Genomic DNA, 13,165 nt, shown 5'->3' on the forward strand with positions numbered 1-13,165 from the left:
ACAAATAATGAATAAGCAGAACTAAGCCATCTGTTATGTTCTGCATCTTACTCGTTCACTAGTACCTTTATTTCCCTGCACAATAAATGATCCTTCAGAGAGTTAAACCAAGTGGTTCATTGGTTCGAACCATATTTGAGTTCTGAGGAAAATGGACCCGTACTTATGTCGTTTGAGATGGAGGAGGTCATTCATCAATTTCTCTTTTTTGTTTAGGTGACGCAAAACTCCTGCAAGTTCAGCGATAACTATGTTTATTACCGATCATAACTCTGCTAATAATACCCCCCGCCCCCGCCCCCCGGCTACCTTGCTCTATCACTCACACACACACACACACACACACACACACACACACACACACACACACACACACACACACACACACACACACACACACACACACACACACACACACACACACACCTATACACAAGGTTAAAAAAAGAAACTTATGAGCAGCAGCTATATGGCAAACACTGGCTCACACATGTATATGTTTTGCATGTCACTATGGTGTTTGTTAAACTGTCATCTATGATTAGGAAAGCATTTACATACATACTCCGGTGGCACAGAAAAGCGAGAAGGCGCTTGTGTTCTGTAGACAAGCCAAGATGTATATCAAACGCTCCATCAAAACATACACCTTAATATTACATCCACAGGAGCACTGTTGTGTATTACATCAGCGGATGACTACTGCTGAAGGTGCTGTATGTAAGGATACTGGTCGGTTATCATTGCAGATATCCCTGTTTACTCAGCATAATCTGAGGCTATTGCTGCTAGTAGGCCTACTGCTTTTGACAAGTTAATTAGACTGTTAATATTTATTATTATTGCTTATACATTTTACTTACATTTTACTCCGTTTTTTTCCCTTGTATTGTATTTTCCCTGCCTGCTTTATTGTGTTGGCTACAAGTGAATTTCCCCTCGGAGATACAGTACCATCTCATCTAATGTTGTCTTTACGTGTTGCAGAGAAAAATAAATATGTCCTGTCCTTGTATCGGGGAAGGGTCCGACGGTGAAACGAACATCCAACACCTCAAGCTAAAGTGCCCTCCAGTGTCTCAACATGCAGAGCCACCTTACTATAATGAAACTAATATATTGTTACCTGCAGTGTACCCTCGGGTCCAAGTGCAACAAGTTGTTACTTCAGCCGAATCCAATGATTGTACATTGTACTGTTCCTTTTCTACTCACTTGAGGATTATATATTATACATATATACATTTATATATAAAGTGGTTTGTTTTTAACGGTTATGAGTAGCATCTGTATGAGACACTCATATACAATACTATGCAAGTGTAACTGAACTGTTATTAAAACTGGGAAAGGGGCAGATAGATTTGAAGTACACTTTCCCCCAAAAAGGCCAGTTAGACAGAACAGTATGGTCTTAACCAGGCCATCCTACAAACTATAAGCTCAACTCTTAATTAACTCATCAAATCATTAAGTTCAGATATTTTCATATTTCACTGAACCTCAAATATATCGGGAGATTGGGAGCATTATTTTCTTAGAGATAGGAGTCAGAAATCAAAAAGTGAAAGAATTGTGGATTGGCTTTCAAAGTTGCATGTGGGTCTTTTATGCACCCCATTTACTGTAAATAAGAGAGTGATTACATCTTTCTACATGATTGACTGTCATTTATTAGCATAATCAGTATTGGAAAATCACTTTTTTATAAAACAAATACCTTATTGACTTTGGAGAATGGAAACACTCTGGGCAAACAATAACGATGTTAGTGCACGGGTTTCATTGTGCTCTTGAGAATTCGGCGTCTGATTATTCTTATTGCATGGGTTGATATTGCATTAGTTAGTTTTTATAGCGTTCATATTGCAGTAAAAAAAAAAGCAGAAGCTGGCCGAGGAACTGTTGTCAGGATTGTATTCTAAGTCACAACAGTGCCATCTTCTGGTAAAACTGTGTATTAACTTAACAATAGTGGACAGAGTTGCAATAATATATGTAGCATAGTGATAATAAAGAGTTCAGTGGAAAACGTATAGTCAATAGATGACATATGCAAAACTCATTACTTTATTCTTTTGTACATTTGCCCAAGGAAATACTTCTCAGCTGATTCCTTCCTGCTTGCCTTTGGCTTTAGAGATCGGACACACCCAAACACAGCAGAGAGTCTATTCTGAAGCGTATGAGCCAGGAAGCCGTCCCAATATTTGCAAACCAGGGAGCCGCCAGGTTTGAGGATCTTCTCACTTAGGTCAATCAGTGTCAAACACATGGTGATGAGCTTCTCTTTATCCATATCTTTACATCCACTGGCATTGGGTGCCATGTCACTGAGAATGACATCAGCCTTGGCGTTGGGCAGAAGGTCTTGCAGCCTGGCGTGTGTGAAGGGGTCAGTTATGTCGTGACTGGAAAGGAAGTGCGCGCCATCTAGAGGCGCTATGTTCAGAAGGTCAATCCCGATCACTGTACCACGGGGCAGCTCTGCATCTGGGATACAAACAACATAGCTTTATGCCTCTTTGTTCGTGCAATCGCGACATGTGGCCTAATGTGTATAACAACCCGCATACAAATGGGTTCGGCTTTTTAAAAGACGAAAGAATTAATTGATAGGGTGAAAAGTAACACTCACTTGCTCCAGTTGAATTAACCCTCTGTACTGCGATCTGACTCCAAGCACCCGGCGCTGCCCCACAATCTATTACATTGTCTCCCGGTTTCAAAAGGCGGTATTTGTCAACGATTTCCAAAAGCTTGAAGGCACTTCTACATCGGTAATTGTGGACGCGAGATGCCTTTACATATGGGTCATTTAGTTGCCGCACTAGCCAGTTTTGGTCAGAGGTAGTTTTGCCTTTCAGGTTATGTGGGATCTTTTTCATAAAGGCTAGTGTGGTATGCAGATATCTTTTTGGAAAACTTGAAGATTGCATACTTGGCTAGGAAACGTCATTTATCTCTATAGGTCATTTAGCATCAAGCAAGGTAAAATGCGCGTGCGCACTATAACCACAACATATAAATTGGTTACAGACAAAAACAGTCCCCTTCCCTTGTCACACTGGATGAATAGTTCCTACCTAGCAGCACACAATAATTTTTTGTTGAGCAAAGACAAAGTTAGAGGGTACAATATACAAGATACACTAAACACGTGTATATATAGTCGAAATATACGTTGTAAATACAAGCCATTACTCTGTTGTGCCGTTTCACTCATTATGACCATCATGAATGTTTTAAGTCGAGCATGTTTGAATGTAACACGTCTGATCTGCATTGGATCAGGTCCATGCTTTGGATGCGGCAGTCTTTTGCATCAGTAGTCTAGGAAGTCAGCGCGTGGGCCTGTTGTGACCATATACGTATCGATCTTCTGAAAGGTTGCGCTGACTGGTAAACACAATGTTCCATAAGTAGACATGCCGCGAAGCATGATGCACAGCGTTTTTTTAATGATTTTATTGCGATTTTCCTATAGGTGAAATGTCAACCTCAAAACTACTAACCCTGGTTCTTGTGATCGAGCCTGAGCGAGTTTTGCTTGGCATGAAGAAGCGAGGTTTTGGGTCAGGGAAATGGAACGGTTTTGGGGGCAAAGTTGAGACAGGAGAGACCATTGAAGATGGTGCGAGGCGGTATGTGTGTGTGTGTGTGTGTGTGTGTGTGTGTGTGTGTGTGTGTGTGTGTGTGTGTGTGTGTGTGTGTGTGTGTGTGTGTGTGTGTGTGTGTGTGTGTGTGTGTGTGTGTGTGTGTGTGTGTGTGTGTGTGTGTGTGTGTGTGTGTGTGTGTGTTTATATTATAAATGTAATTCTGAACTTGTTTAACTTTTATATATTTTTTAGGGAACTGAAAGAAGAAAGTGGTCTGGAAGTGGACGTCCTTGAGAAGATTGGAAATATCAAATTTGAATTTGTTGGCGAAAAAGAACTTCTTGATGTGCATATTTTCAGGTCGGACTCCTATAATGGAGAACCAAAAGAATCGGATGGTATGACTACATAAATATATATAATAGAAAAATATACATATTATTAAACAATATAGATAAAGGTCCAATTTGACTGAATAGGTCATAAATCACAAACAGGAGAAAGCAATCAAGTAGGCCTACTTCATTATGAAGTATTTTTCTATTCCATAATGCAATCTAAAGCAAATATTTAACTTCATACAAGCAACACAGTGCGTGCTTGGACCATCAACAGCGAAGTGAAACCAACCATTGATTTAATAATACAATGGGTCTTAACATTAATATAGTTCAGGTAATGATAACGGGAGCTTTTGTTCCTTAATAACTATATGCATTGTTTTGCGACATGTCTATTTTAATTCTCTTTAATTCTTGAAGCCACATTTTGCAATCAGAAAGTCCAAAATATGGAGGTTTCTGTTAACCTTGGTGTAGCAGTAGCTATCTAACTCAGGCTGAACTGTTTCGTCTCATTGTCTTTTTATGACTATGTTTATATGATTATTCTTCTTTCTCTCCCACCAGAGATGCGGCCTCAGTGGTTTGACATTGACAAAATACCCTTCAGCCTGATGTGGCCAGACGATATCCTCTGGTTTCCACTCTTGTTACAGAAGAAGAAATTCCTAGGCTATTTCAAGTTCCAGGGTCAAGACAAGATCCTGAGCCACACATTGGATGAGGTAGAGGACCTCTGAAAGAGCACCCAATGGTTGCCTGGATATCGTTACCCACGGATGTAGTCATAAAGGAGCAAACCTTTATTTTTCGTTTTTGTATCATTTGTTAGAGGAGGTTGTTAAAAGGTGAGGGGGGTTACAGTTTCTGTATTATACACTTTACATGTGAGCAAACAACATACTGTATTGTGTGTGGGATAAATCTGTTCCACATACTTTTGTTTTAAAATTCAAGGAACGGAAATGTTCAAACAATTATTGTAAATTCATCATCTTGAGCATAATAAACGTTTTATAGATCTTTATATTTCACAATTTTCCACTTTGCCTCCATATCCTCAGTCATCCAACCGTCATTAAACAAGAATTGTTTTTACCTTCATTAACTCTTAAACCAAACATCTGTGCAAAAAGTATGAACTGTTTTCAAGCAAGTGAATTATAGTGTAAAACATAGCTTCAGATTCAGACAGGACAAGTCCCTTTGACATAGCTTAGAAATGTTGTTCCATAGAAAAATCATTGTACAGTACAAGTATGTATGAAATACATTTTTCAATACCATAAATGGAATAAGGTATTAAAACACAAAAAGATTTTCATCTTGCCCTGTTATCACAGCCAGCGATAGAAAATACAGTGAGTGAGAACACATTTTGGTACAAATTGTTGGATAAATGTCAACAGCCCATTGTTAAAAATATGTACAAAATAGAAAATATAATTTCATCAGATAAATGATACGAATACCACTTTTGTTTGACAAATATGTGCGAGCTTGATGTCTGTAGTTATATTTGTTTCATATATTTGCAATCTAAAAAGAATGGAATGACAGAAGCTCACCTAGAAAGGATCCAATAAACTATGCTAACATCTATAAAGTAAGCCCTTCATTTATGAAAAATATATTTCAGTTACATTCATATTTTGAATATAACCATGTGTTTTCCAGTTAGTCTGATGCAAAAGCCCATTGGCAAATATGATAACATACTTGGCCAGCTCCAGGTAAAGGGCACCTGTTCCACTTTTTTTGCCACTTATCTTGGGTGTACTTTGTAAAGTATTTACACATTTGGCTCATAAGAGAATGGAATGAACAAAAATATATCTGACTTCTACAGCTCCTTAATTAAAATGTACAGGGTTTTTCTTGTCATCAGCTTTTCCTTGTTTTACAGTGATATGTGAATGAAAAAAAAAGAAAAAATCTTATATTACTATTGTCAGTTTTCAGTTTCAAGGCAATACAGCAACAACAAAAACCTTGCATATGATTACGTTGCAAAAAATAATTTGCAATGTAGAACACTGGATACTTTTTCTTTATAGCAAAAGTTTAATGCTGGGTTACGTCTTCTTTTAGCTTGCAGATAAGGACTTTTCAGTTTATGATTTGCATTAGCAGCCTGTGGTAGATTGGCAGTTTAATACGGTGGCTCAATCTTTATTCCATTATTACTGAAGAGAAATCCAAGTTTAGGCTGAAGATCATTCCACACCTCACCCATCTAGACAGAAAGCAGGAAAGATAAGTTACTTATTATAACAGTTATGCCATTAAAAAAAGTGCTGAATTGGGAATTGGGTTATCCTTAACATAATCATTACACGACAGTTACTACACTTTAAAAAATATTGACTTGAACTTAGAGCTTGTTTTATACAAGTAGTAGCCCCTACAATACCATTCAAAATGTTCACTTTTAAAAGAACAATTTGTAAAAGCAAAAAAAAAAAAGTGGGCTTGTACATCAGAATGCCTCCAGGAATGTTTTGTTGTTGTCATTTTGAGAGGACTCGAGAGTTGAGGTATCGTTGCATAATCGTAATGCAAGAAAATACTACTTGACGTCACATTACCATGTGACGCAACAACGTACAAACCCTATAAATGGTACATTCTAAAAAAAAAATATCCAACCTCCACTAACAATGCAGTAGTAATTAGGACCGGTTCTTATTTTCAGTAGGCCTTACCTCTGTGTGTCCTTGGACCTGGGACTTGACAAAGGCCCCCAGGATGTGGTAGGTCATAGGCAGGTAGGTGAAGATGAGCTGAGTCTCTTGGTGGAGGCAGAACAGGGAGAAGTAGTTTCGCAGTTCCATGGTCTGGATAGCGTTTTCTTGCTATGTTCGGAGGAGGCGGGGGGGGGGAAATGTTAATAAACACAAACACAGATCGTATTGACCATGGATGATCAGGGCAATTCTAGTGTATGAATCAACGTGGGAGAACAAGTAATCTCGGAACCCAAAGTTATTATAATTTTTTGTACAAATCCAGTAGCAAAAACTGCATAATCTGATTTGAACTTTTTCTAGGCCTTCAGAATCTTAACCGACTTGCGAAGGGCACACTCCATCTGACAAAACAATTAAAACATTGAATGGATAGGTTATGAATAATATTATTATTGTTCCAATACCATAACCTACGTATTCCGTGAATCTAGCATTAGCTATACATCGAAACACCCAAGCAAAGTGTAAAAGCGAATGACGACAAGCCTAGGAACAGCACCAACTCACAACCAATACCCTTGACGGACTAAAAGAAGAGGCTAAGATTACGGTGGGGACAAAGGGCGGAAGCCACCTGAACGATGCGGGACTCAAGCTGTTCCACGGACACCTGCTCCTTGGACTGCGCGGTGGCGCTCATCATCTGCCTCTTCATCACGCTGTACTTCTGCAGGGCTCTCTGGTGCTCGTGGAGCACGCCTTTCTCGTGCCTCTCACACAGGTCCTGCACAGCATCACCACCACCACCACCACGGAGACGGATCTCGGTTTATTACACCGTTTTGTTGTTGAACACTCGATTCTGATTGGTCAATTACGGCAATCGTCTGTTGTTTCGGAACAGCAGACCGCTTTCGATGAATAACAGACTGTTGTTATGGACGCAGATCCAAAATCTAAAAGGACTATGTATTCCAAGTAGAAGCAATATAATCGTTTGTCGTTTTATTTTGTGATCAAAGACTTGATATCTTTAGTATGTAGCCGTGTAATAAGTCGGATAATCAATCATTATTTGTAAAAAAAATAAACTGACAGGGTGATGCAGGACTCAGGGGGTGTATTATCCCTTACTTAGTCACTCAAAATACATGCTTTTTTTTTTTTTAATCCCAAGAGCACTGATCGGTAGGATTGAGATGGAGGTTATTATTTATGTGCCGTTGCGCATTTGTCTCCGGGAGGTTAGGATTAGGTTAGGATTCCATCCTCCAATCCACAGTTGGGCTGTGGATCGGAGGATGGAATCCAGGAATATTTTCTGTCTGGTATTTGAACACACCATATATGCATTTCCATTCAATTGAACTTTGATTGATACACATTAAATAAGATATAAAGAATGCATATTGGCTGGCATGTTATATTTTGTAGGGGAGCAATCATTGTACTAACTCTGTATGATTGCAGCAGATCCAGAAAGAAATTCAGCTTTTCCACCACGTCGTCTTCCTCCCTCCGACCCTGAAGACAATGGCATGGAAAAAGGTTGGTCCTTGGCTAAAATGGGGCTTGAAAGACGCCCAGTCAAACAGGATTGCAGATTTTCACCTGTTGAGCGGCTTTGTCCGACAGCAATGCAAATTCTACAGAGAGGCCTTTGAGAGATTTCCTCAAGGTCGCCCAGGTGCTCTGAGAGGAAGCCAGAGGGGGAATCGATGAGGCATCTGAGCCCAGCGTACTTGGAACACAAGAGAGGAATTTGGATTTTGTCATTTGTAGTTGATGCTTCTGTGCAGAATGACACTCATTGAATTCAGATAATGTCGGGAAGGTATATATGGGTTAGTCATTTTGCTCAATGATGCCTTGAGGTAGCTTATAAAGGTTGGGTATTGAACCCAGTAACCATTCACTTCTCCTACGAATACACATCCAGGAGTAAAAAACATGAATGCACAAAAAGTCTAAAGCAAAAACGAACATGTGACATACCTGAGTTCTCTGCCAAACATGAGCAAATCGGTTGCGTTCTCTTTAGAGCGCTCAGCCATTTTTTCAGCTCTGTCTCGCAGCTTTTGGAAGCTGTTGTGGATGTTTCTTATCAACTCTCTGCTGGCTGAGAATTGGTTCTGGATGTCAGTGGGAAGATATTCCTAAAAAAAAAACAAGGTAACCAGACTGTTAGTTTGTCCTTAGGCTAGTCCTGTTAAAAAAGACACACAACTATATTATTCATTTTCATTTATTTGTTTGAAATGTATTTGTTCGAAACAAACATTTGAATCAGATCATTGTATAGTACAGCACACACACACACCTTTGCCTGGGTTGCAATCCGGTTTGTGATGAACTCGTCGCCCATTCTCTTGTAGGCGTCACGTAGTTTGATTTGAACGTCCTGTGGCACAAAGATAAGGAGCCATCGGAATGTCACACTTTTTCTTTGGCTAATTGTCCTGATAACACACCGTTCCCCAACTCTACCACATCCCTCCCCTCTCCAAGACAAATAAACCAGAGTCACCTCCCAATGCAGGTTCAAGGGAGCTTGCATACCGATCCGTTGAACGCGAGGAAGATCTTCACCAGTTCGTCGTCTGAGGAGAACGGGTGGCGCGCCACCAGGTTGAGGAAACGGCCCAGGGCCCGCCGCCGCCCCTCGATGAACTCTCGCTCCGAGATAGAAGTCAGGACTGTGGGGGGAAAGAACTAGAATAATTATAATGCAAATCAGAAAATACTAATGTCAGTATCGCAGTGGAACATGAGAAGAAAAGTAACAATTGTTGGGACAGATGGGCTCACACGTCAGCCTATTTACTAATTCTCGCAATGATGTCGACATAGAAACCTCTGTGTGTATTAAAGGAAGTAACGATGTCGGACTGGACTGAAGTATTTAAATGCAGTGCTTAAATAAATGCAACAAATAAATAAAATGAGTAATAAAACAAATATAAGTGTGTAATAAAAATATAAATAAAAAACAGAAGAGCATGTGACATACCTCCTTTTAACATCCTCTTCGGTGGAAGGGCTGGCACCATTCGGTAGGCAAATCTTTGCACCAGCAACTCATGAAAGACGTCAAAATCACTGTAGCGCCTGTAAACTGATATCTTGTGATGCTGTGGAGGCAGACACAAAAATGTATATTAAAAACCCTTTCTCTCTGATCGTGACGACAAACAAATACATGGCCTTTTTATTGACAATCAATTCCCAATGCGATTAGTACATAACAAAATGACTGTTCTGCACAGTCTTCTTCTTGAAAGTTTACCCAACACGTTAAAAACGGCTTTGTTGGCTTTGCGCTTGTTTGAACCACTTGCCTGGCTGGTGACCTGGTACTCCACGTGTTTGAGGAACAGGCCCTTCTTCTCGGGGATGAGCTCCACCTGAACGCAGTCCCTGACCAGCAGCTTATCCAGGCTGTGAGCCACCGTGAGCGGGTCGTCTGGGGTCGCCTGCATCCTCAATGTCCCTAGGTCCTGGGGCTCACCAAGCTGGGGCTTTGGCAGCTCTGTGGCAAAACAGACACAAACAAAGAGGCTGTGTCATGCCGTGATGAATTGAATGAGCAAAACGCTGAGGTGACACTATTAGCGGAAACTTGCCGATGTGTGTAAGAGTGAGTGAGTGAGTGAGCGAGCTGGTGTTTGTGTGGATATCACGTAATCATAAACTGTATCAAATCAATTAATATATTGATTCACAACACACCGGTTCTGAGCGCTTCAATCAACTTTTGATTAGGTTTTTGTGACCATATAGTAGCACTGAAGGCCCTGGAGTGAAGGTCAAATTGGGTTGCGACCCAAAATGTTCAGAATGAAAGCTGTGGCTGACTTCGTATTCTCTTCACCAAAAGACCGGCCTGTAAAGTCATAGTAGTGGTTCAGACACCGGCCTGTACAGTCATAGTAGTAGTTCAGACACCGGTTGCTTCTGATGTCATGTTAAAACCATGCAAGCAATGCAAAGTCCAATTAAATCATGAGAAGCATGTAATGTCGTTGCCAATGAAAACCAGCCAAACATGTGTACACACACACACACACACACACACACACACACACACACACACACACACACACACACACACACACACACACACACACACACACACACACACACACACACACACACACACACACACACACAAAAGAGAAACAACAATATATCGCTGTCAGTACTGTAAGGATGTTCATAGAACATGTGCAAAGTGTGCCAAGCAACTGCGAGGTTAACCCATTACCCGTATTCAACAAAGATAGGTAATAAAGTGCAGAAGTCAGCCACCATTTTAAAAACACCTGGAATAACACAGTTGGCCTCAAATCCTTTCAGTAAGTTAAAATAAACCTTAGCCAGGAAACCATATACTAGCTACCTCTATATAGAAACACAAACAGAGCAACTGGTTCCTCTATTCTGTACCCACATAGCACTTGGATTTGGAATACCAAAGTTCTTCCCATAAAGTCATGGGTCCAGTTTAACACCCAGGCTGTGTATAAAAATGTTTAAATAATGCAAAGATATAATATGTGTCGATACAATCATTTTGATACGATAAAGAGACCAGCCGTAAAACATGCGATGTTGATGAGTTAATAATTAAGCCATGTTTTTACTGCTGTCCCGGCTTGAAGACGTGTGCTGTCACCGACCTTGTATGCAGTTCTCCAGAAGCTTCGGACTCGGCTGCTTCCCTTGTTGTGCGAGAGCAATCAAGGCCAGTGCCTTATAGAGGGACAACTTGCTCAGAAAGCCTCCCGTCGAATCAACGTGCTCAGCAATCTGCCGTTGCAAAACATGAAGTGCATATAAAGTGCGGGAGGTCAAGGTTTATATAGAACACCAACCGCGGTTTTAACTATTTTACACATTTTATACAGTGGATGGTATACTTCTCATTCACCTGAAACAATCAAGCTGACTTCGTGAAAAATCACGCCAATATTGGAAACATGACGCATTAGGAAAAATAATAATTAATAGGGAATATTTTCTGACATCCAAATATTGAATCGACTGGATTCTTTCTGAAAGAGTCTCAAACCAAAATAAGCCAATGCAATTACATAGATCAACAGCTTCATTGCCAATTGTATATTTATCCGAGTCTCACTGACTAGACCATCGGGGTGCGTTGTCCCCACCTGTCCTAGAGCAGCCTTCTGGAGATCCGTCCTGTCGAGTAACCTCTGAAACACCTCCACCTGTACCCTCTCATCCGTTCTACATCGGATGGCTTCATACACTTCCCTGTAGTACGGAGGGACGGACCCTGAAAACCAAACCAAAATCCCCCCAAAGATCTTTCAGATCACTTTATTTCAGTCTCACACAGATCGGGCGTCGGGCTACCATAAACAAAAACGTGAGCACATAATTAACTGAGACATGTTGTTTAACACTATCCAAAATCATAACGCGGATTACCGACAGAAAAAACACATCTGTAAACAAAACAAAAAAGAGAGGCGAAACCCTACTCGCATTTAGTTAACCACAGCCTAAATGCATCTTTATAAAGTATTCGAAACAATGTGCCATGCAATAATCATTTCAACTTACATAAGTGAGTTGCAGTGAAAAGTACACCACGTTCTGCCAAGTGAACACCGTGCTTTCAGTCGGCGTCTGACGAGGCTTAACACGTTTTGGCAAACCAAATGCAACTTAAAAAGAAGTTGACGTTAAAACAGTGGGGCGCTGACCACTGTTTGAGATTTCGTACATACCTTCATTGATCTCTCCAGCCATGGCTCAGCTTGTCATGTGAGAGCCACAGCTCCCCCATGTGATTTCCTGAAGAAAATAGAAAAAAAAGAAAAAAGTATTTTTCCTTCCTTAAAGTAGTAGTGATTCCCTCACAGTCAGAGGGAACACGTCCACACAAGTAATGCGATGTCCCATCGCTGCGTAAAGTGACTAATACGAGTGTGTCATGAATGTGTTAAAATGTTGTAAAAAAACAAAACCTTACGTTTGAATCTATAAACGTTCAAGATTAACACGTGTGTATGTGTAAGTATAGTGCACCTTATAACTCAGGATATCAGAAAGGGTTAATGTTTGCTAATTTATCATGGTACGCTGGTAGGCCTCGGACTGAGTTGAGATGTATGTGGGTCTGTGTTGTGGTGTTTTCCTCTATGATGAATGGCAGAATATCGAAACCCTCCGATTTGTTTTTTTTAATCCGTCGCCGTCAGTAGCGCAGTCTTGCCTCTTCGGGGCGCCACTTCCATTGTGGAGCTGCGTGTGTGCGTTCCCAGGCGTTCTCATATCCCGATGGTCCCCCTGGAACAGGATGCCCCAAATTAGCGTTATTTCGGGGAGTGGGCGGGACTTTGTAACGTGGGTTTTAGGGTTAGAGGGAGGGATTTTCGATAAAGGGCTTGAAAGGTTTCCGATAAAGCTTTTTCAAATTATTCGTAAAATGTCCACTTTTATTGTTATTGCCTTTGTTCTTATCGTCTTGTTGTTATTCTCCTAAGCTCGACTGTCATTGCACGCT

General features: G+C 40.6%; 3 protein-coding genes across 5 annotated transcripts; 1 reads left to right on the forward strand and 2 right to left on the reverse strand.

The window, feature by feature from the left end:
* Nucleotides 1–2,052: 2,052 nt before the first annotated feature.
* On the reverse strand, nucleotides 2,053–3,041 carry mrm2 (mitochondrial rRNA methyltransferase 2). Its single transcript, XM_060038621.1, has 2 exons — nucleotides 2,639–3,041; nucleotides 2,053–2,493 (listed from the first exon to the last, which is right to left on the reverse strand). Exons 1-2 carry the CDS (start codon nucleotides 2,937–2,939, stop codon nucleotides 2,066–2,068), a joined length of 729 nt encoding a protein of 242 aa, XP_059894604.1. The 5' UTR covers nucleotides 2,940–3,041; the 3' UTR covers nucleotides 2,053–2,065.
* Nucleotides 3,042–3,253: 212 nt separating this feature from the next.
* Nucleotides 3,254–4,967, forward strand: nudt1 (nudix (nucleoside diphosphate linked moiety X)-type motif 1). Its single transcript, XM_060038635.1, has 4 exons — nucleotides 3,254–3,402; nucleotides 3,488–3,644; nucleotides 3,852–3,997; nucleotides 4,508–4,967. The coding sequence occupies exons 2-4, from the start codon at nucleotides 3,493–3,495 to the stop codon at nucleotides 4,678–4,680; spliced, it is 471 nt and encodes a 156-aa protein (XP_059894618.1). The 5' UTR covers nucleotides 3,254–3,402; nucleotides 3,488–3,492; the 3' UTR covers nucleotides 4,681–4,967.
* On the reverse strand, nucleotides 4,937–12,788 carry snx8a (sorting nexin 8a). 3 transcript variants are annotated; one of them, XM_060038591.1, is made up of 14 exons: nucleotides 12,632–12,788; nucleotides 12,387–12,453; nucleotides 11,802–11,929; nucleotides 11,310–11,439; nucleotides 9,969–10,159; nucleotides 9,641–9,761; nucleotides 9,190–9,326; nucleotides 8,951–9,031; nucleotides 8,626–8,786; nucleotides 8,242–8,371; nucleotides 8,086–8,154; nucleotides 7,265–7,414; nucleotides 6,646–6,795; nucleotides 4,937–6,176 (listed from the first exon to the last, which is right to left on the reverse strand). In XM_060038591.1, exons 2-14 carry the CDS (start codon nucleotides 12,406–12,408, stop codon nucleotides 6,093–6,095), a joined length of 1,554 nt encoding a protein of 517 aa, XP_059894574.1. In that variant the 5' UTR covers nucleotides 12,409–12,453; nucleotides 12,632–12,788; the 3' UTR covers nucleotides 4,937–6,092. The 3 variants fall into 3 exon arrangements, with proteins under 3 accessions (XP_059894574.1, XP_059894581.1, XP_059894591.1); XM_060038598.1 differs by lacking the exons at nucleotides 12,387–12,453; nucleotides 12,632–12,788 and adding an exon at nucleotides 12,220–12,380; XM_060038608.1 differs by lacking the exons at nucleotides 11,802–11,929; nucleotides 12,387–12,453; nucleotides 12,632–12,788 and adding an exon at nucleotides 10,360–10,513 and having other exon boundaries at nucleotides 11,310–11,436.
* Nucleotides 12,789–13,165: the final 377 nt, after the last annotated feature.

Source organism: Gadus macrocephalus, chromosome 2 (assembly GCF_031168955.1).
Source record: "Gadus macrocephalus chromosome 2, ASM3116895v1".
Classification (NCBI taxonomy): Eukaryota; Metazoa; Chordata; class Actinopteri; order Gadiformes; family Gadidae; genus Gadus; species Gadus macrocephalus.